Source organism: Mesoplodon densirostris, chromosome 13 (genome assembly GCF_025265405.1).
Source record: "Mesoplodon densirostris isolate mMesDen1 chromosome 13, mMesDen1 primary haplotype, whole genome shotgun sequence".
NCBI classification, from domain to species: Eukaryota; Metazoa; Chordata; class Mammalia; order Artiodactyla; family Ziphiidae; genus Mesoplodon; species Mesoplodon densirostris.
The window spans coordinates 6,560,182-6,580,619 of NC_082673.1; the positions used below are offsets into that span (position 1 = coordinate 6,560,182).

The following is a 20,438-nucleotide window of genomic DNA, read 5'->3' on the forward strand; positions in this document are numbered from 1 at the left end:
TGGCCACAATCCATCCCAATACCACATGGTTGCATGTTACCTTGGATACCAGGCTGGCTCTGTATGCTGCTAGTTGCTTCAGGTACTCCTTCTTTGCAGCCTCTGTTTTCTTTTTATAAACCTGTAACAACAGAGAGTCTGAAATTAGAAAGTGCATCTGCTTTTGTTTCCAGAGAAGTACAGTGCAGAATGATAACTGTGTGTGTTCACACACACACACACACACACACACAATAACATACATCTCCCCAAAGATCGTGTTTTCTTACTGAAACAAGTTTTTAAGAAGTATGGCAAGAGATTAGATAAGAAAAAGATTAACTATAGTAAAATTTTCCATTTTCCATAAAGCATATGTACAGATTTATCTGGGGTACTTTGACAGTGGAGGTAGTTGGCTTAGAAAGATACTATTGATGAAGGTTCCTGGGGAAAGAAACTACATGTGAATAAAGAAGTCATTCATATTTACATAATGGGCAGATAATTCTACAGTGCATTCAAATCCTGATATATATTCTCCTTGCTAAATATAAAAACAAGGACAGAATTAAAAGATGATCAGTTATGTTCAATATGTTATGGAGTTTGCAGGTTCATCACTATTTTAAAATTCTGTGTCTTGAAGTTCTATTTTCAAAGACTCAGGAGCTGGCAATCGCAGTCAAAGTCACATTTGGGAGTGGGCTGGGGACGCTGAGTGGCCGAGGAATGCGTGTGTGCCGTGCAGTCTGCTGTGGATGCCCTTTCCAACAAAAACACTGGATGGCATGAGTGTGTGGAAGCCTCAGTGTGAAAAGGTAAAAATGTTCAGAATTGAATTTCAGTTTACAGAAGCTTTTCATTTTTCATAGGGGATCATTTTGCAAATACAAGTAAAATCATCCTAAAGTGAGCAAAAGTACCAAAAAATGACTTGCTGGTAGGCTAAAGGTCACATTGCTAAGTTAAACAGAAAAAAAGTCATTAGAGTCAAAAATGAAAGATTAGCAAAGTGAATACACACGGTTGTCTGCTACCATTAAACTCATTCTTTCAAGGCTTTAGAGTCTGTTTTTGTCAATCTTTTGAAATCACCCCTAAAGAATAAAATATTTTTCACCATTGGATGTATTTTCATCGATATGACTAGTTTAAATTTCCCACATCTTGAATTTTACAGCAGGGAATGAGGGTTGCTTGGCTAGTATTTTGTAACGCTGAGCTCAAAACCAGACACAGCTCAGTGTGAAAAGTGGCTTTGGAATTAGTCAAAATAGTTAAATATAAATTATGTCTAAAGACCAAGTATCTGCCAAAGTTGGCAGCAGAGGTCAGTTTATGGTTTCTGATGTGGAAGGTGGTTTGCTGAGCCCAGCCCCCAGCTGTGAAATTCAAGGTGTGAGAAATCTTACTTACTTATGAATATTTTAATTAAAGCAGAATACCTAAGGTAAACAAATGAGTAACCTTGTCAGCAGAATTATAAAGGACCCTATGAAATGAAAGTGCTAATTTAAGGAGCTCTTCAGCCTAGTCTTTTTTTTTTTTTTTTTTTGTTGCAGTACGCGGGCCTCTCACTGCTGTGGCCTCTCCCGTTGCGGAGCACAGGCTCTGGACGCGCAGGCTCCGTGGCATGTGGGATCCTCCCGGACCGGGGCACGAACCCGTGTCCCCTGCATCGGCAGGCGGACTCTCAACCACTGTGCCACCAGGGAAGCCCCAGCCTAGTCTTTTATATTTGGCATTTTGGTATATTAAAGGCAATTATAATAAGGCGATTAAGAATTTGTGCAACAGTATCATACAATCATTGTGTCATCTTTACAATATATGGAACTAAAGAACCTTAAAAGAAATTTTTTAGTAAAAAGCCAAATTAATCCTTTGGTTCAATTACAAGAGAACTCTTAATTTATGGAGCTAATTATTGGAAATAAAATTCAAATCCTTTTTTAGACATTCAAACATGAAAGCAAATAAACACTAGAGTACAGCGAATGCCTTTGAACAGTATGATTCATGTATATCATATGCTTTGGTCAGCCACAATCAGAAACACAGAGCCCTCCTGCTTTTTATTGATTTATTTCGTTCTCCAAAGACAGATTTCTGTTTGTAGTTCTTTCTCCCTCCAATCTCTTCTCCGAGACATAATTTAAAATTAATGACCTTACACTGAAAATGTTTACATTTACTTTTAATACCTTAAAACTGTTTGGAGAGGGTTTTTCTCCCACACAGACAGAAATCCTGTTCAGGACTCTGAAGCAAATATTTAGCAAAAATATCTTTGTTGGTAGTATGCTTTTGTATATTAGAAGCATTTCTATCATGTATTTTATTCATATGCTACTCTAAGTGACCCCCTGGGCAGCTAACTAGGGTTCATTTAGCTTCCAAAGGCAAATATTACACACTTGGGTCCATAGCATTGCCCAAAGCATCATTTTCTTTTTTTTTTTTTAATTTTATTTATTTATTTATGGCTGTGTTGGGTCTTCGTTTCTGTGCGAGGGCTTTCTCTAGTTGTGGCAAGTGGGGGCCACTCCTCATCGCGGTGCGCGGGCCTCTCATTATCGCGGCCTCTCCTGTTGCGGAGCACAGGCTCCAGATGCGCAGGCTCAGTAATTGTGGCTCACGGGGCTAGCCACTCCGCGGCAATGTGGGATCTTCCCAGACCAGGGCTCGAACCCATGTCCCCTGCATTGGCAGGCAGACTCTCAACCATTGCACCACCAGGGAAGCCCCAAAGCATCATTTTCTAAGTGGCACAGATAAGATGGTGTTGCCAGGTGGCCAGATTGTAACATCTACCCTCTTTCTTGCATTTGGTTTCTATTGAAAAAGCAACAGTGTTACTATGGTGGGGCCCCCAGGGGTTAACGTCCCACAAGGTGTTAACTCCCCTGAAATTTGTTGATTAACAGCCATGGGAGAAAGGTGGCAACTCAACGTGTTTTAGGCTGAATGTGTGCCCCCTGGTTTCACTGGGAGATCGATGTTGTTACAGGATACCTGACCAGCATTCAGAGTGCCCTGTTTCCTCCAAATGGCTCCCTATTGGCTACTCATGATGGGCTATGTGAGATCATCGTACAAGCGCCTCAATACCGCTTTAGGAAAGGGTAAACTCATCACGTGACACTACACGCACGGATTGATGGGTCCGCTCTTTCCTGAATAGACGCAGGTGTTCAGAGGGGGGATGCAAAGGGTGGTAACTGCAGGAGGTATATTTCTGTAATTGTGTTTAAAGGGGGTGGTACCCTAGGTCAGAATTAACGTCTGAGGTGGTCTCCCCGATAGTCATTTTGAACCTCCACCTTTGAGAACTAGCTAATGGCTCAAATATTATTCACGCTGTATGTCTCTATGATGCTACCTTCTAAAATTGCACAGGGATGCTTTCTGAATTCTATATTTGATGGGAATGTCTGAAGAAAGACCTCAAATGTATGCGTGAATGATAAAAAAACATGTAAGAATTCCACATACTTAACTTCCTACTTCAGAACAGATATTTAAACATCATCAGTAAAAAGATCCTCAAAAACGTTTCAAAGCTCTATTTATGGATGGAGAAGTATTCTGCCTGCTGAAACCAAAGATGACGCTGACTGAATTTGGCAATGAACAGCCCACTGCAATGATCAAACCTTCTAATCTAGGAGGATAGGTCTGATTTATATCAAAGTTAGGTCTGGGAAAGAAATGGTCTCTCTCTCTCTCAGGGAAAGACAAATATTTTAAAGAAACGTGATTCACACAGTAAATATTAGTACTCAGTTGAACTACAAAATGGCTTCCAAATGGTCTACAGCTGTTTGAAATAAAGTGCAAAGTTGGCCAGATGAGGATTTAAAAATCATAATACATCATTCATCATTTTCCCCAGCTCATCCAAACACTTTTGAATTCATCCTGTCCTAACTTAGTTATTTGCTGTGGTTTGTTATTCTAAGAAAGCTACCATATCCTATCTAAGGATCGCATCTCAGTGGTTAAACTAAAACATATATAATGGCTAAACTAAAACATACATCAAATAGCAATCCTAGAGAATCCAAATTCTGTTCATGTAATCTAGTGATTCTGTGAATCATTTTTTAAATGCTCTACGTTCCAGCATGTGTAATATATATATCTTATAGGCTAATAATCTCTAATTAAAAGCAGCAGTTCAGTATCAGTGAATATGATGCACACAAACAGAAAAAATTCTAATACAACCTGTCATTTTGCTTTTTCCACTTTCTGCTCCTTCCCCAAACAATCCATCTAACTTATACAAAAAAGTAAAATCTTATAAACACCATTTAGTTCCTTCTTCCTTCCCTCTTTTCAGCTCCGGCCCTTAGTTAATCTCTAATTGTAGTTTATTTCAACTCTTTACAGTAATAATAAGAAAAAACATAATTCTTCCAATTCTGGATTTTAATCAAACACTATAAAACTAAAAGGCGCGGGCTTCCCTGGTGGCGGAGTGGTTGAGAGTCCACCTGCCGATGTAGGGGACACAGGTTCGTGCCCCGGTCCAGGAGGATCCCAATTGCCGCGGAGCGGCTGGGCCCGTGAGCCATGGCCACTGGGCCTGTACGTCCAGAGCCTGTGCTCCGTAACGGGAGAGGCCACAACAGTGAGAGGCCCGTGTACCACAAAAAACAAACAAACAAACAAACAAAAAACTAAAAGATGCTTTTCTTTTTCGTTAACTTCAAATGCAGTTCCCCCCCCAGTATAAGTTCATATTTATAGAAAATGCTTAGAAATACAGTTATATAAGAAATAATAATTTAATCACAATTCCCTGTCATACACAGTACTTGAGAAATTAATGTCTGCAGCGTCTTTGAATGCTGTTATTATTTAGGATAATTAGAGCAAGTGTTTTATACAGAACTTAGTCCTTAAATGCAGTTAAATTTCCATTTGTGTAACTTGCTCAGCGTTTTCTTAGGCATTCCAGAACTGAGAGAACTTTATAAAGTAGTATTCAGAGCATTGAAAATATTATACAATGTGTCAAAAATCTTGCTATGGATTCTTTTTGGGATCCATCAAGTGCATACAAATAGTCTACACAAAAATGGTGTAACCTGTTTTTGGAATGGTAGGGATAAAGAAGCAAGCTCCTCATCTGAAAAAATGGCTGCAAAATATATCTGTAGATTCACTAAATGAGGATGACTGGGGCGAGTATAATGTCGTTTGATTATGCTTAACAATATATTGAGGATCTATTAGGTGCCTTCATGGTGTGAGGAACTGAAGCTACAGAACCAAAAAAAGGCATTAAAAATAGGCCTCTATTGTGTGCATTTTCTGTGTCAGGCACACAAGAAATGCAGACAACCCCCCCCACATATACATATTATACATATATATATAAGTACCTAAGATCCATCCGGTATCTAATATCCATCTTTGCATTTTTGTTCATGCAATGGCTCCTCCTGGCTGCATAAGATCTCCCCTTGATGCCCCTCTTAGACCCCCAACTGCAGGGCCTGTCATCTTTTTGTCTACAGCAGAAGCCCCAGCAGGCAGGGCAGAGCTTGGTACATAGTAGGTGCTCAGGAAATACCTGTGATCCAGTGTATAATCCCTAGTCTCAGGTTTCTCCTTCCATGAGTCAGCATGGGCATGGGGGTTCATGGTAAAATACCGAATTGCATCTTCTGAATTAGAGTGGGCATCAAGAGAAGTAGAAGATTTGATATACAGACAGACAACCCGCCCACCCCAAACATGTTTACCAAGAATACATAAAGCACAGCAGACTTGGGTATTATATTCAAATTCTCCCCCTGCTGTCATGGAACCTTTCAAGTGGAATGTCTGCTCCCTCTGTGTATGAGCGTGGAATATTTCTACGTGTATTTATACCCATGAAGGCATGCCATAATCCCATTTATGTACCAATAATTATACGTATTTATACTTACCTGTGTTTTAGAGGTAAAATATGCTCACCACTGCATGTAATATTTCTAACTGCTGTTTTAAGTTTTTACAAATATAAACTTTTCTTACATTCTACAGTTTTTAAATGAACAATTATTTTATATATCCTTTACTCCTAGTTTAAAAAAAATTGGGGAAGGGCTTCCCTGGTGGCACAGTGGTTGAGAGTCCGCCTGCCGATGCAGGGGACACGGGTTCGTGCCCCGGTCTGGGAGGATCCCACATGCCGCAGAGCGGCTGGGCCCGTGAGCCATGGCCACTGAGCCTGCGCGTCCAGAGCCTGTGCTCCGCAACGGGAGAGGCCACGACAGTGAGAGGCCCGCGTACCGCAAAAAAAAAAAAAAAAAAAAAAAAAAAAAAAAATTGGGGAAAATGCATAGTGTTTATAAGGAACTGGCCAAGATAAACACATGTGTGAATGTGACAGTGCAATAGGATTTTAGTTAACCTGAAGTGCTGTTGACATAAAATCCACATTTTATCATAAGACATGGGGCGGGGGAAAAAACCCCGGCAGCATATCCGTAGTGGGTGTTTAAGCACCAGTGAGGAGTAAATGATTTGATTCCGTGGGCTCAGAGGATTTGTCAGCTGCCTCCTAAGTATAATTCTGGCTCTTCATATCCCTGCTGCTTCTAATTTAGCAGGACAGGCTCATAATTGAAGCAAATTAACTATTTACACTTGCCACTTCTACCAGGGGAAGAGGACACAGCAGCAGGAAAGAATGAGCAGGAAATTACATTCTTCCCACTTGTGTCGGATCTGCTCTTATATAAACACATTAACAGTCATTTCATAAGGCGTCAAACATAGGCGTAAATACTGAGGGATAAAATAATGAGGTGTTGCTATTGAGCTGAACTGCTATGGCTAATATCCTTGGATATGAATTATGCATCCTGAAAGAAGGCATATGTTACAACATTCAAACAGTTTCCCTGCAAGTGATATCTGCTCATTAGGCTCTGGATCTCGAGGTAAATCCACTCTCTGCTCCCACAACAGGGCTAGCATTTACAAAAATAGGCTCTCTGGGCACCGTGGGCTGTGGTTTCTCCTGAACACACCAAACTCTGAACGGGCCTTCCACTCCATTTTTAGCCTAACAGCATGTTTATTTAGCTCTTTGGCTGAAGCTCTAAAGCCATTTAATGTAATGTAAACAAGAACATTTTGTTTGTAATTTGCTAAATGTATTACAGCCCAACTGTGTCTCCAATTAGGAACTTAAGGTTCACTTAGTAATTTACATCTGGTTCTGATTTAAGGTGACTTTCCTTTCCCACTTAAGAGCTGACTTTCCATGGCTAAAAAGGACCCAAGAACACTTTACAGCTCTTTGGACCAATCTCTTCTGCTTCAAAGCTGGACGGGCTCTTTAATTTAGTGGGGTTTGATTTCCTCTCCGTTAACTGTGAACTCAGATCCCAGACTGGGATGACCAGAGTCACAGAATTCAGGAATAACGGGGAGAGACAGGAAATCTAGCTGGACCTTCATAAAAAAAAGATGCTGAGGGTTGCTGAAACTCCGAGGAGTCTAATACAAAGGGCATTATCTTGTTATTATTTTTCTTTCTCTGTAGGTTCCAGTCAGTGAAAGATACGTAGCAAAGACCAACATCACAGCCACGCTTATGTTTTATTTCCCTCTCTCCATCTGGTGCCTTTTTTAAACAACTTACTATGGCTCTGAACCGGGCTGCCTACTGTCCTAGGATTCATTAGCATTTAAAACCTCCAGTTGGAATCCCAAACACAATCCTGCTCCCATTCCAGATTCAGCACCATCTTCCAAAGTATTAAAACGGAGAGATCTCTGACATGTGAAGTTTGTTCAGTGGCTTTGGTAGGAATGATTCATACAAGAGGTCTTGTGTTCCTGGAGGATTTTTAGCACTGCTTTCAGCTTCCTTCTGAGTTTTCTTCTTTGAGAGATTCTTCATAGGAACCAAAGTACATATAGTTTTTCCCTTATCATGGCTTCTGAAAATAAAGGTCTGCCCACCTGCATGGCTTCTTAGCCCCGCCTAAACTCCACAATGAGGAAGCATGTGACACAAACATACAGCAGCCCTATTAGTCCTGTTCCCTCTGGCTGGCAAGTAAACATTCGATTGTAATCTCACTAATAGCTGTTTTTCCTTAAGTATTGTAATTTTCTGAGCCCCTAATAAGTCATCAATAATTCTGTCCATTTTCTCCAGTTCGTGTTTATATTTGTAGCTGTTCATAATTGGGGGCTATTATGACAACGGGATTTTTGAACAATCGTGGTGCATGGAATCCTAGCTTTCTACCTGAACCAGCTGCCTACACAATGCCGACAGCATCACGTGGGGCTGTTCTGAAACATGCACAGTTGTCCTAAATTTTGAAGCTTAATGGTCTGCCTCTAATCGGCTTCAGCAACATTCCTTTCAAAATACATAGCATGTGCTCCCCAATCTGAATATTAAATGAGAGTAAAATACAATTAATTGAAGCTTGAAATAGAGATATTATATTATGTTGGCACAATGAGTCAACATAAAGGGAAAGAACAGGTGGTAACACACCACGCTAACACTTCAGGATATTTTGCTGGCATTCTCTTGATGCCCAGACGTGCGTCCTAGGTGGGCATGCACGCCTCGCTGGCCATTCCTGCACACGGTTAGACAGGGGCTGCCACGTGCTGTCCCAGCAGCCCCGTCAGATGCAATATGCTCCCTTTTGTAAGCGTGGCGTCTGATTTCATTCACTGGGCCCTCTCTCTGCTTGTCCCTGGGATGGACTTGCACCCTGTATGTGTCATAAACCATCCTTTTTGGCATACTCTGCAGTTTCACTATCTTTATTAAGCAAGATCATCTTTTAAGAGAAAAGGATAAGCTGTGCTGAACCCCTGTCAAGTCAAAGGAACATAAGGCATGGGGACAAACCATTTTCGAGGGACTCAAACTTCTCCCAATACCTTGTTTAGAAAATGGTGCTCATATGTTAAAATATTAAGTTTTCTAGAAGAGATAAAGATAGTTATTTCTGTTAGTATATTTTCCTAAGCAATGTTAGCATAACTTTTTAAAACAACTGCATTTTGATTATGAAATTGCTTTATAATACCCAATGAGTGAAATAGGGTCAGCTATTATATAATTTCATCCTTTATATATAAAACAAATGCTTGAAAAAACCCCCAACTATTTCCATTAAGAGAGAACCCAGCGACTTCCCTGGAGGTCCAGTGGTTAAGGCTTCATGCTTCCACCACACAGGGGGTGGGTTCGATCCCTGGTCGGGGAACTAAGATCCTACATACCATGAGGTACAGCCAAAATGTTTAAAAAAAAAAAAACAAAAAGAGAGAGAGAGAGCCCAAAGACAGACTCATTACAGGTTAGTTATTAAATTGGAAATAAAAGAGAATGAGGAAAATGTTTTGTCATCACAAGTACACTCGAAAGAGCTTACAGTATTGAGGCCTTGTCTCTATCCAAGACTACACACAGGGGTTGTCAAAGCAGAGAGAGAGGTATGTCTTGGTGCTTGGATCATGGGTGGAGCAGGGACAGGGATGGGGTTGGGATTCCTGGTGGATGTGCACTCAGTTTCTCAATCCGTGAAGCTGTAGTGAGTGGAGGAATGAGCCCCTCTACAATTCCATCACGAGTGTCCAGCATCAGGGGGGGACCACACTTCAGCTCTAGGAGTGTGAGAACAAACTGATCTGAGTTAGGATAGAAACCAGCTCTGAAATCCTCAAACAACTATATCAGGTTTTCAACAGAATCATAAAATACAATGTCAACCACCCTCTTAATTGTGAGATGAGTATTTTAATCGAATGCAAGGAGAACGTTTCCGTGCTGTGTTTTTCATCCTTAGAGACGACTCTTGAAGCAGAGCTCCACATGGTAGGCCTATGCTCTCCTGTGAAGCCCTTCCCTGGGGCTGGCAGTCTTGAAAAGGACATAAGAAAATGTGTAGAGCTTTCAGATTGTAAAGGACAGCTTTGGCTTACAGTAAAGGGGGGTTGGAGAGAACCGGGGGAGTGGGCTCTGTGTCTCCTTAGCAACTGGTTTGATCATCACAACTATAATTGGTTCCATGAATTGGTGAGAAAAAAATTGTTAAGTTGAATGATAAGTTCTAGTGATAAGTTCTAGTCACACAAATCAATCAACAGAACGGGACTCCGCCTTATTCTCTGCTCCACTCCCAGTGTCTAGAACAGTGCCTGGGGCACACAGTAAACATGCAGCAAATATTTGTTGAATGAATAAGTGACTGCATTTGACCATCTGGCCCCATTTCACAGTCTGAAAACTTCAGATAAAAGTATCTGTGAGGAAGGAAGACCCCTGCTGTGGGCTCAGCAGGTGGAACAGCAGCTCCCGAGGTATGCAGTCTGTATTTTTTTTTTTTTTTTTTTGCGGTACGCGGGCCTCTCACTGTTGTGGTCTCTCCCGTTGTGGAGCACAGGCTCCGACGTGCAGGCTCAGCGGCCATGGCTCACGGGCCCAGTCGCTCCGCGGCATGTGGGATCCTCCCGGACCGGGGCACGAACCCGCGTCCCCTGCATCGGCAGGCGGACTCTCAACCACTGCGCCACCAGGGAAGCCCAGTTGGATTGTTTTTGATGCCTCCCCAAATAAAATGGAAATGTTGACTTACCTGGGATTCTTAATAATAGCATCTTACGGAAAATGTTTTACTCTCTTCACGAAGTGTTGTATAAGTCATTGTTTAAAGCACAAATATTCCTTCCAGGGTGCTTGTTACAGCCAAATTTATTTTACTCCCCTATTGCTTCCCTCCACTTAGAAGTGCAGCAAACTTTAGGGCAGCTTCCGTCCCTTCTATGGCACTGCCTACTTATTGGAAGTCATAAATATAAAAACAGATACCACCTCTCATATGAAAGTGTGAGTTGAATGAGGTAAAATGGCATTAGTGGGCTCTATATGTTTTAAGGATATACAGTTGTTTCAATGTCACTTTTATACATACTTCTACGTATCTAAACATGTCTTCACAGTTTACACTTTCATTTGTATCTGCTGGGCTGGATTAAGCTTTGTTGTGACTGTGACCAATATTCAGGCCACGTGAGCACTGTCTTATCACATCGCCAATTAGTTGTAATAAATGTTCAATGTACACCAAAAAAAAAGTATCTACGAGTATTGAGCAGAACAAATGAGATAAATCATGTAAAAGTGTTCTTCAAAGTATAAAACATGATATACATTACAGATGTTGACAGATAATACAATATATAGTCCTTATAGATGTACATAGGTTTGAGATGTTCTGTTTCTTACATACTTCCCTGGACCTGATGAGGAGAGGTAGAAAGTCTCTGTCAAGAATCCAATGAGACTAACACATCATTAATGCCGTAAAGTATTCTGCAGCAGCTAAACCTGCAACTACTGAATCGTTTCACTAACTGAACTTTAATGATAATGCTTGTCTAAGGTTTCCTTCATGACCATGAAATTCTAGATGGTGACAATGGCAATCTAGCCCCTGGTTTAGAAATCTGGGATCAATATTGCCTCTTTGTTGAAGTATGCAGGCTACGTCTGCATACTGAGCTCTTTCTCTCCACAGTTCCCACCCTCCTTAAGACATTCTGGGCTACTCGCCCTATGGCTGAGATACAAAGTGTCCCACGGCCCTCCACCCCCAGCAGTGTGGTCCTCAATCACACCACGGCAATCCACAAGAGAAGAAGAAAATAACCAGGCATCTGGGCCCATTTAATACAACCTAGAAATATAGTACAAGTGGGATTGAATAACATACTCTGATGGTCTTTAGGGAATGGATAAGGGTAGAAACCCTTAAATTTGAGGCTCATTTAGCAAAAAGCCAAGAGGGTTTTGATGACAAAAGAGTAAATAGTAAGTGCTGAAGAGAGGTGTGGACAGCTCTCAAAATACTTTTGGTATTTTTTCTGTCTTTATGATCGCACTGGCAACATTAAGGAATGACGTAATCCTGGCTGGGATGCGTAAAAGTCCTTCCAAAAGTAACTACGCTATATAAACTTTGAAACAAAGGAACTAACATGTTATTTATAACAGAGCAATAAAGGAGTATAAAATTATGTCAAAGTCCCCTGAAGTCTGGTTCTGTTGGGGCACATTCTCAGCCTCAGTTCTAGTAACTGAAGAATTCACCCAACATCCTTAGAAGCCATTTCTTTAGAATGCGTACACTTTCTCAAATCATGTTGATTCACTCCATTTCGCATCTTTTCTTACCTGTTTTTGCTCTTCTCCTAAACCATCCCACATTGAAGCCACAATTTTAGAGACTTCACCAAAGGTAGCATTTGGATTTTGGCCCTTGATGGCAGCCTGAGTATCACGAAAGAATAACGCATAAGCAGACACAGGCTTCTGGGGTTCATTAGGGTCCTTCTTCTTCTTCTTTTTGGGGGTTTTTGGTTTTTTCCCCATGTCAGAGGCAGGTCGCTTCTCTCCACCATTGACCTGAAATAAAACAAAATTTGAATTATAGAAGAACTAAGAAAATTTGAGGACAAATCATATTGCTCTCCCTTGAGACTTACATAGATATACTCACCCATACACATCACGCAAACACAGACGTTTCTAAGGGACACTTGGTTTTGTTGTTGTTACTGTTTTCAAGTAAAACTTATTTCATGTACTTTTCATATTCATCCTTTTCCAGCCTAGTTTACATAACTTTAAAATAATATTATTGATTCTCTTTATAATACTATTGTACTGTTAGATATTATACCTTCACTCTCTCAACGTTTTCTTGTTCTCATTCAGGAAGCTGAAGGAGGAGCAGCATGGTGACTCACAGCAGCAGATTCCTCGTGTAGTAACCCTACTGTATGAACAATCTAACCTGTTTTCTTCTGGGGGCTTTATCCTTTTCCTCCTACTTATGATTTTTAAACAATAGTGGGCAACATGTCCAATGAATACAGTTGAACGGCTTTTGTTGTTGCACTTAGGTCTACGGAACGCTGCTGGGAAAGCCTAGCAGTGCTCATGGCATGGAGAATGGCATAATCTAGACCCTAGATCAGCGATGTCCAACAGAAGTTTCTGCAATGGGGGTAAAGTTCTAAAATCTGCACAATTCAATATGGTAGCCACTAGTTACATGTAACTAATGAGTATGTGAAATGCAGCTAGCAGGAATAAGAAACAAAATTTTAAATTTTATATAATTTTAATTGCTTTAAATTGAAATAGCTACATGTGGCTAGTCGCTACCATATTGGAGAGTACACCTCTGTAAACTAGATTCTCAAATCTAGACATTTCTAGAACAGCTTTAATATTCAGTTTAAGGATAGATTCCATTTTCTCCTGTTCTTCCTTGAGTATGAATATTTGGATAATCTGAATTGTTATTATGATGCAAGTGGGAAAACCCCCCCACAATGTATTGATATTTAAGACATCTGCATTTGAACTTTGATACTAATTATATGCGATGTCACTTTATCCAACTCTATACAATGAGAGATTCGGGCTACGATTTCTTTCTAGTTCTAAAATTATATGAATCTACATGAGCATCCAGGAGTGTTGTCTCGGAAGGAACCCTCTTGCCACACGCCTCTCCCACCAGCACGCAGGCCCCCATCCACGGTCTCCTGAGGACGTCACCTCTATCAGGGAGGTTCTGTACCCTCACCTTCTCTTCTTATGACTGTTGTTGCTTTTTTCTTCTTGGCAAACAATGTAATATGGATCTTATTCAGATGAATTGCCAGGCAAAGTAATATGTGTAAAGTAACTGCCACCATTGGAGATGAAGCATGATCTCCTGAGAGGCCAGTGGATGTGACATCAGAGGATCCACACTCATGTCCTCCTTTACTATTTTTAGCTGTGAAATCTTGGCAAGTTACAAAATTTCTCTGGGCCTCCATTTCCTCTACTGCAAACCAGCTGCAGTGCCATTTTGTGATTACTGAGATGATATATATATAAATATGTTTAAAACTTTAAAATGATATTCAGATGTTAATTATGACATAGTAGTAACTTTTTACTGAATGAATGGAAAGAAATGACCTTAACACTCATTTGTGATGCCATATGGTCTTGGTTTAAAAGATATGCCTTGGGAACCAAACAGAGACAGGAAAAAAACTAAGTGCATTCTTTGGCTTTGGCTTTAGTGAGAAAGTTATTTAAAAGATTATCATTTTGAAACGGTCTACTGAAGCAGACTGAACAACCCCATGGGGACAGGAGGCTCTGAACTGAGCTGACAAGCTAATGTAGATTAACACTAGAAGATAACTTGCCCAGGATGGGTTTGAGGTGATCCTGTCAAATGACTGGTCCTCAGGTAAATCTGCCAAAGGACAAGGATGCTGGGACTGGGCTGAGTTGATACTGGGCAAACTGGTGTAACGGCTCTAAAGTACACATTTAGGCAAATATGATCTAGAAGGGTCATTCTCAATGGTTGAATGTTAGAATCACCTGGGAAACTTGAATAACACCCTCATGTCCAGGCTTTAGCTCTATACTGATTAAATCAGAAAGTCTAGGAGCAGGAGACACTGGGCTCAGTCCCCCTTCACTCTACTCCTCCAACTGCCCTTTAGCTACTTCAGACACGCAACAAACAAGCGAACTTTCTCTTTGCCCCACGGCTACATAGAGCCATCTTCCTTCTCTTCACAGCCAGACCCTTCCATGTGGTTGTGCTGGCTGCAAGCAGCTTCGGCAACTCACTGTACCTCCCCATTGCTTAGCTTTCAATAAGGTCGCCAAGGACCACGCTGATAAACCCAGTGGGTTTTTTTTTTTTTTTTTTGCGGTACGCGGGCCTCTCACTGTTGTGGCCTCTCCCTTTGCGGAGCGCAGGATCCGGACGCGCAGGCTCAGCGGCCATGGCTCATGGGCCCAGCCGCTCCGCGGCATGTGGGATCCTCCTGGACTGGGGCATGAACCCGTGTCCCCTGAATCGGCAGGTGGACTCTCAACCACTGCGCCACCAGGGAAGCCCCAACCCAGTGGGCTTTTTACTCTTCCCCTGACTTGATTTCTCACTGGGAGTGTCCTGTCTCTTCCAGCTCCAGGGCTCCATGACATCACGGTCTCTGGGTATCATGCCTACCTCGGTGTCCTCACTGTTTCCAGAATCATTTTTAGGCCCATCCTCCTCCACCTGGCCATTAAATGGTAGTGTTCCTGATGTTTTTTTTTTCTTTTTCTTTTTTTTTTGCTGTAGATTGTCTTTTCTTGTGAGTTTGTACTTAGGAATGTCTTAAGACGCAGGGTTTCCATTACCATTTGTGGGTGGATGAGTGTCAAGTTCTTTTCCTCTGAATTCTGAATGCATAGAAACAATTGCTATTTGACACCTTTATCTTCTTTATTTTTTTATAATTTCCAAATTTTCTAAACATAACTATTCCTATATTCAAAATAACAAAGTATCAAGAAGAAAAATAAAAAGGATTCAAGAAAGACCACAATGAAGAATATTAAAAATGAAGGGATCATGACATTGGAGGTCATATTTCATCAAGGATTGGGAATATTCAGACAAAGGGAACAAAGTGTAGGGAAATGAATGGTTCTCCATAGGGAATATTTACCTGGACTCCTTATACATTTTAATTGAAAAATTAGTGATCTGAAACATTAAAATCTCCATGATTGCAGATTATATCTGTCTTTGTAGAAAATAATCAAATGTCAGTTGTAGAGATAAATTTCCTATGATTCACTGCAAATATTTTTATTAAAAAATTTTCCCAAATAATTTAAATAGTTTCCTGATTCCATTGTCCAAAATTGTGCTTGAACTGCTGATCTTTATGCTTCCTTTCTTTTAAAATTGGTATTGGACAACATGGTGCAATCTACTGGATACGTGATGCCCTGTGATAACAGGAAGGACAGTTATCCTCCTGCTGGGCAACGTGGCCCTTCTTTGTAGGAATTCTCTGCAGAAACAGGAGAACCTGTTACTGCCAGTGAGAAGCTCTAAGTATCAAGTGTATCAAAACCACAAATTACTGTTTTGAGGCCACGTATAGCAACCCTATAGGAATCTCTAAACAATTCCATGCTGCCAATCAATTTGGTTGGTTTTCTGGAGGCTTCCCCTATTTTCCTGGCTTGTTCCTATATTCTTGGATCATAATATTCTGACCACTTATAAAACTGCCCTCATAAAACTGAACTATGGTTTAAGATAATGCCCTTTCACCAAAAGCTGATGTTAAGAGGAAACAATGAAAATAAAAATTATGTATGAAAGAGTTTTTAAAAATAAAATGTGCTTTGAAGGGAATCATTGTTATACTGCTCAGTGTTCCTTGTATAAAGACTTACTGGAGGGCCTCCCTGGTGGCGCAAGTGGTTGAGAGTCCGCCTGCCGATGCAGGGGATACGGGTTCGTGCCCCGGCCTGGGAGGATCCCATGTGCCGCGGGGCGGCTGGGCCCGTGAGCCATGGCCGCTGAGCCTGCGCGTCCGGAGCCTGCGCGTCCGGAGCCTGTGCTCCGCAGCGGGGGAGGCCACAACAGTGAGAGGCCCGCATACCGCAAAAAAAAAAAAAAAAAAAGACTTACTGGATATGTACAATGTCTTTGCTTTTAGGATGCAATAACGGGATACAAATTCCTTTTTGTGGTCTGATGTCTAACGCACCCATGCAGGTGGGCAGTGCGAAGTGAAGGCTGTCTGCCATGTGAACACTGGGCGTTGCCTCCTGATGTGTGAGGGTCTCATTTTTTATTTTGCATTTTGCCTGTGTTTGGGAAGGTACAGAAATGAGCTGCTATTTTAGAGTCTGTATAATGAACTGGGAATTTGTCAGGCCTACTATCTGGCAGTAGTTTCATCACATATTTGAAAACCACATGATCATATCTCATATACAAAGCCTCCCTAAAGAAGGAAATGTGGCTATAATTTGGATCCGCTTACACACCAGGAATGGATTGTATCTTGAAAGACACCTGGCCTTGCTGACCGTCAACTATTTGGAATGAACACAATGATGATAAATGCAACTGTGGTGAGAAAATTAGCTAAATGGATTTGTAATACGTGCCTGGATCTTAATTTTGAGTGTTGTCTGGATCCTGAATTCTTACTTAGAGGAATGAAAGCTTATAATTTTATGTCCTAATTTTCTAAGAGACCCTGACTTCTGCAGTCTAGAGCAGCACTATCTTATGGAACTTTCTGGAAAGATGGAAATGTTCTCTGCACTGTTTGAAAGGATAGCCACTAGCCACATGTGGCTATGGAGTATGTTGTGCTGGAGCAACTGAGGAAATGAATTTTTTATTTATTTAATTTTAATTAGTCAAATTTAAATGTACACAGTCATACAGGACTTGTGGCTACTGTATAGGACTGTACAGCATTGTGTACTGGACACTGTTTTAGTGTATAACATTTCTAGAGTTACTAGGGTTCTAAGACTGAAGAGTTACATTTAATTCCAACGTCATAATCTTTACAATACAGAAGGAGCCATATAATGCAAAAATATAAACTCCCCATGAGGATGAGCACGTTGTGAGTGAGGACAAGGTTCCGTTATCTTTCTGTCCTCACAGCATCAGCTCGGAGTCTTACATGCAGTGGATCATCACACATTTCCACCCCTGTATTATATAGCAGTGGGCAGAGGCTTAGAATGACAAGGAAAAGGACATTTGAAACACATATAAAAGTTGTATGAGGGCTTCCCTGGTGGCGTCGTGGTTGAGAGTCTGCCTGCCAATGCAGAGGACACGGGTTCGAGCCCCGGTCTGGGAGGATCCCACATGCCATGGAGCAACTAAGCCCGTGCACCACAACTACTGAGCCTGCGCGTCTGGAGCCTGTGCTCCGCAACAAGAGGGGCTGCGATAGTGAGAGGCCCGTGCACCGCGATGAAGAGTGGCCCCCGCTTGCCACAACTAGAGAAAGCCCTTGCACAGAAACGAAGACCCAACACAGCCAAAAAATAAATAAATTAATTAATTTAAAAAAAAGCAAATTCTTGAGTCCCACTCCATTCTATAAAAAAAAAAAAAGTATGAAAATCATAGCAACTAAGAACATGTCTGGTTTAAGGCTTTAACTGTAATCTTGATCACCCACAGGCTTATTTCGTGTTCAATTTAAGCAATCATGAATAAACAAATACATATACAAATACATAAAGATACCACTCTCACATAAGCTTTACACAGATACATGTGCTTCCTGTAACTTACTTGTAGACATAGAGTTATTTCCCAAATCCCTAGGGGGTGTCCTTATGCTTCTGGTAATCCACCTCCTGTCATGTCTTATTGCTTAATTATAGTGATGTATTTAACTTATTAATCACAAGAAAACAATAATTTTTCACTTTAAAAAAGCAATGTGCTAATGGTGCTACTTAGAGAACACTTCTTAAGAATACAGAGTACTGGAGTTAAGAGTCTCAAGGAAAGAGAATCACTGATGTTGAAATGTCCCTGGAGAAGTTAGAAACGTCTATAAGCATGTTAAAAATAAACTGCCACAGTCCCAAAGCCTTTAATGGAGCTGGGAAAGCTGTTTAATGCACACTAACTTGCAGTGATCGCTGTAGTTTAAAATAGATTTTAATCAAGCACCATCTGCATAATAGGCTGAACAAACAACACAGAACTCCACTTATAACTCTTATCATGTAAAGTAAATATTATAAAATCTTCACCATAGTAACAGGGCATAGCACAGCACTTTTTGTGATGGTACTGTTTCTGTAAGTGCAAAATTCTGCTACTTAAATTCATTCTCTCTTTTCTTTCTAAACTATGCCATCTAAAATCCCCTTATGAGAATAAATTCAAATAAGCATGGAAAGAAAGTCATCTAGTTACTGTGAAATCAGCAAGGCTGTTAATACCTCTTTCATTTTATAATCGGGTTTATTATTATCATTAATAATAACAGTACACTTAATGACTCAAAACATCAATTATAGAAAACCATATATAAAATGGTATACTCTTGAGATGATTCACAAGTGCAGGGCATTGTATCAGTACCACAGTTTGTAAAATAAATTCATTTTTAAGGATCCTTGATTCTGCCAAAGATAACTGAGTTTAGTTTCAGGATGAGTTTAGCAAAAATACTCAGTGGCCTTATATAAGGTAAGAAATTTGGGCTACTGTCCAGAAAAATCACTTTAACGTGAAGAAAAGATTTGATTGTAATTATATACACCTGTTAGTTATGTTTATCAATTTTGTTAGATTCATTTGGTCTTTTCTAACTTTGCCTGTCTAGGGCAATATGTTTACTTCTTATTATTTTGGATTGAGGGTTTCTCCTGCCTTACACAGAATGCACAAGCTATCAATATATGGTCCCAGTGAATAAAATGTCAGGTGCCTACGTGTAGCCTCACTTGAGTTTTTTTTTTTTTTTTTTTTTTTTCGGTATGCGGGCCTCTCACTGTTGTGGCCTCTCCCGTTGCGGAGCACAGGCTCCGGACGCGCAGGCTCCGGACGCGCAGGCTCAGCGGCCATGGCTCACGGGCCCAGCCGCTCCGCGGCATATGGGATCCTCCCAGACCGGGGCACGAACCCGTATCCCCTGCATCGGCAGGCGGATTCTCAACCACTGCGCCACCAGGGAGGCCCATCACTTGAGTTTTATTCCATGACTTAATCAAGTATGCTCAATTATCCAGAGTATGAATCATCTAAGAACATATACACCTTGAAAATACTATATCCTAGCATAATTTAATTACTTAAATGGATTTTAGGAACCATTATTTGGAATCAAGTACTAACTGGCTGCTCGACTGAATTTTACTATTTTCCCCAGAACTACTTTGCTAAGTTCAGCCTTAACCAATGGGATACTTTATTTTTGATGAAAAAAAAGTACATATTAGTTGCTGGGATACTTTTAAGAAATTCTTAAAAGTATCATGCATATTATATCATGTGAAGTGTTTAACAACTGTGTAATATATACAGTTCAATGTGGAAAATACCAGACTTTAAAATTCCAATTTTAAATATTCTGTCCTAATGTTAGACAGTGTGACCAGACATTTGGCACCAACATTGCTTGATTTCACCTCATGTTTATAGAAACCTGTCTGCCTATCATTTTTATTTTATTCCAGGAATCTTCTAGCCTTCAGAACGGTGGTAAATAACAAGTACTTTTCTAAAGGCTTATTTAATTGTGGCTCTAGTGACACCCTATTTTTTTTGAGAAAAACATCCCTTCTCTCTCTGTCCAGTAAGGTAATGTACATGCAGTGATGAACTAGCAAATTCTAAGAAACTCTTAAAAGCAAAAAAAGTAAGCAAAAGCAGGAACCCGGAGAAGTAAGCCGAGTACTGAAGCCAGCTTTCATCTTGAAGACAGCTGCTGAACCTGGTGAAACTGAGTCAAAGGCACAGCAGATAGAAGACAAAGCCCACGGCTAACCAAAAACAGTGGGATGTTTAACGGGAGGCTTTCTATTAAAAGTCAGGACACAA

General features: G+C 40.7%; 1 protein-coding gene across 2 annotated transcripts in view; it reads right to left on the minus strand.

Annotated features, from left to right (window-relative positions):
* TOX (thymocyte selection associated high mobility group box) overlaps nucleotides 1–20,438 on the minus strand; it is a 296,795-nt gene that overhangs the window by 22,518 nt on the left and 253,839 nt on the right. For both annotated transcript variants that reach the window (XM_060116132.1, XM_060116131.1), the window contains 2 exons: nucleotides 12,203–12,433; nucleotides 41–121 (listed from right to left, as the gene is read on the minus strand). In XM_060116132.1, coding sequence (XP_059972115.1) covers nucleotides 41–121; nucleotides 12,203–12,433 — 312 coding nt within the window. The remainder of the gene's footprint in view (nucleotides 1–40; nucleotides 122–12,202; nucleotides 12,434–20,438) is intronic.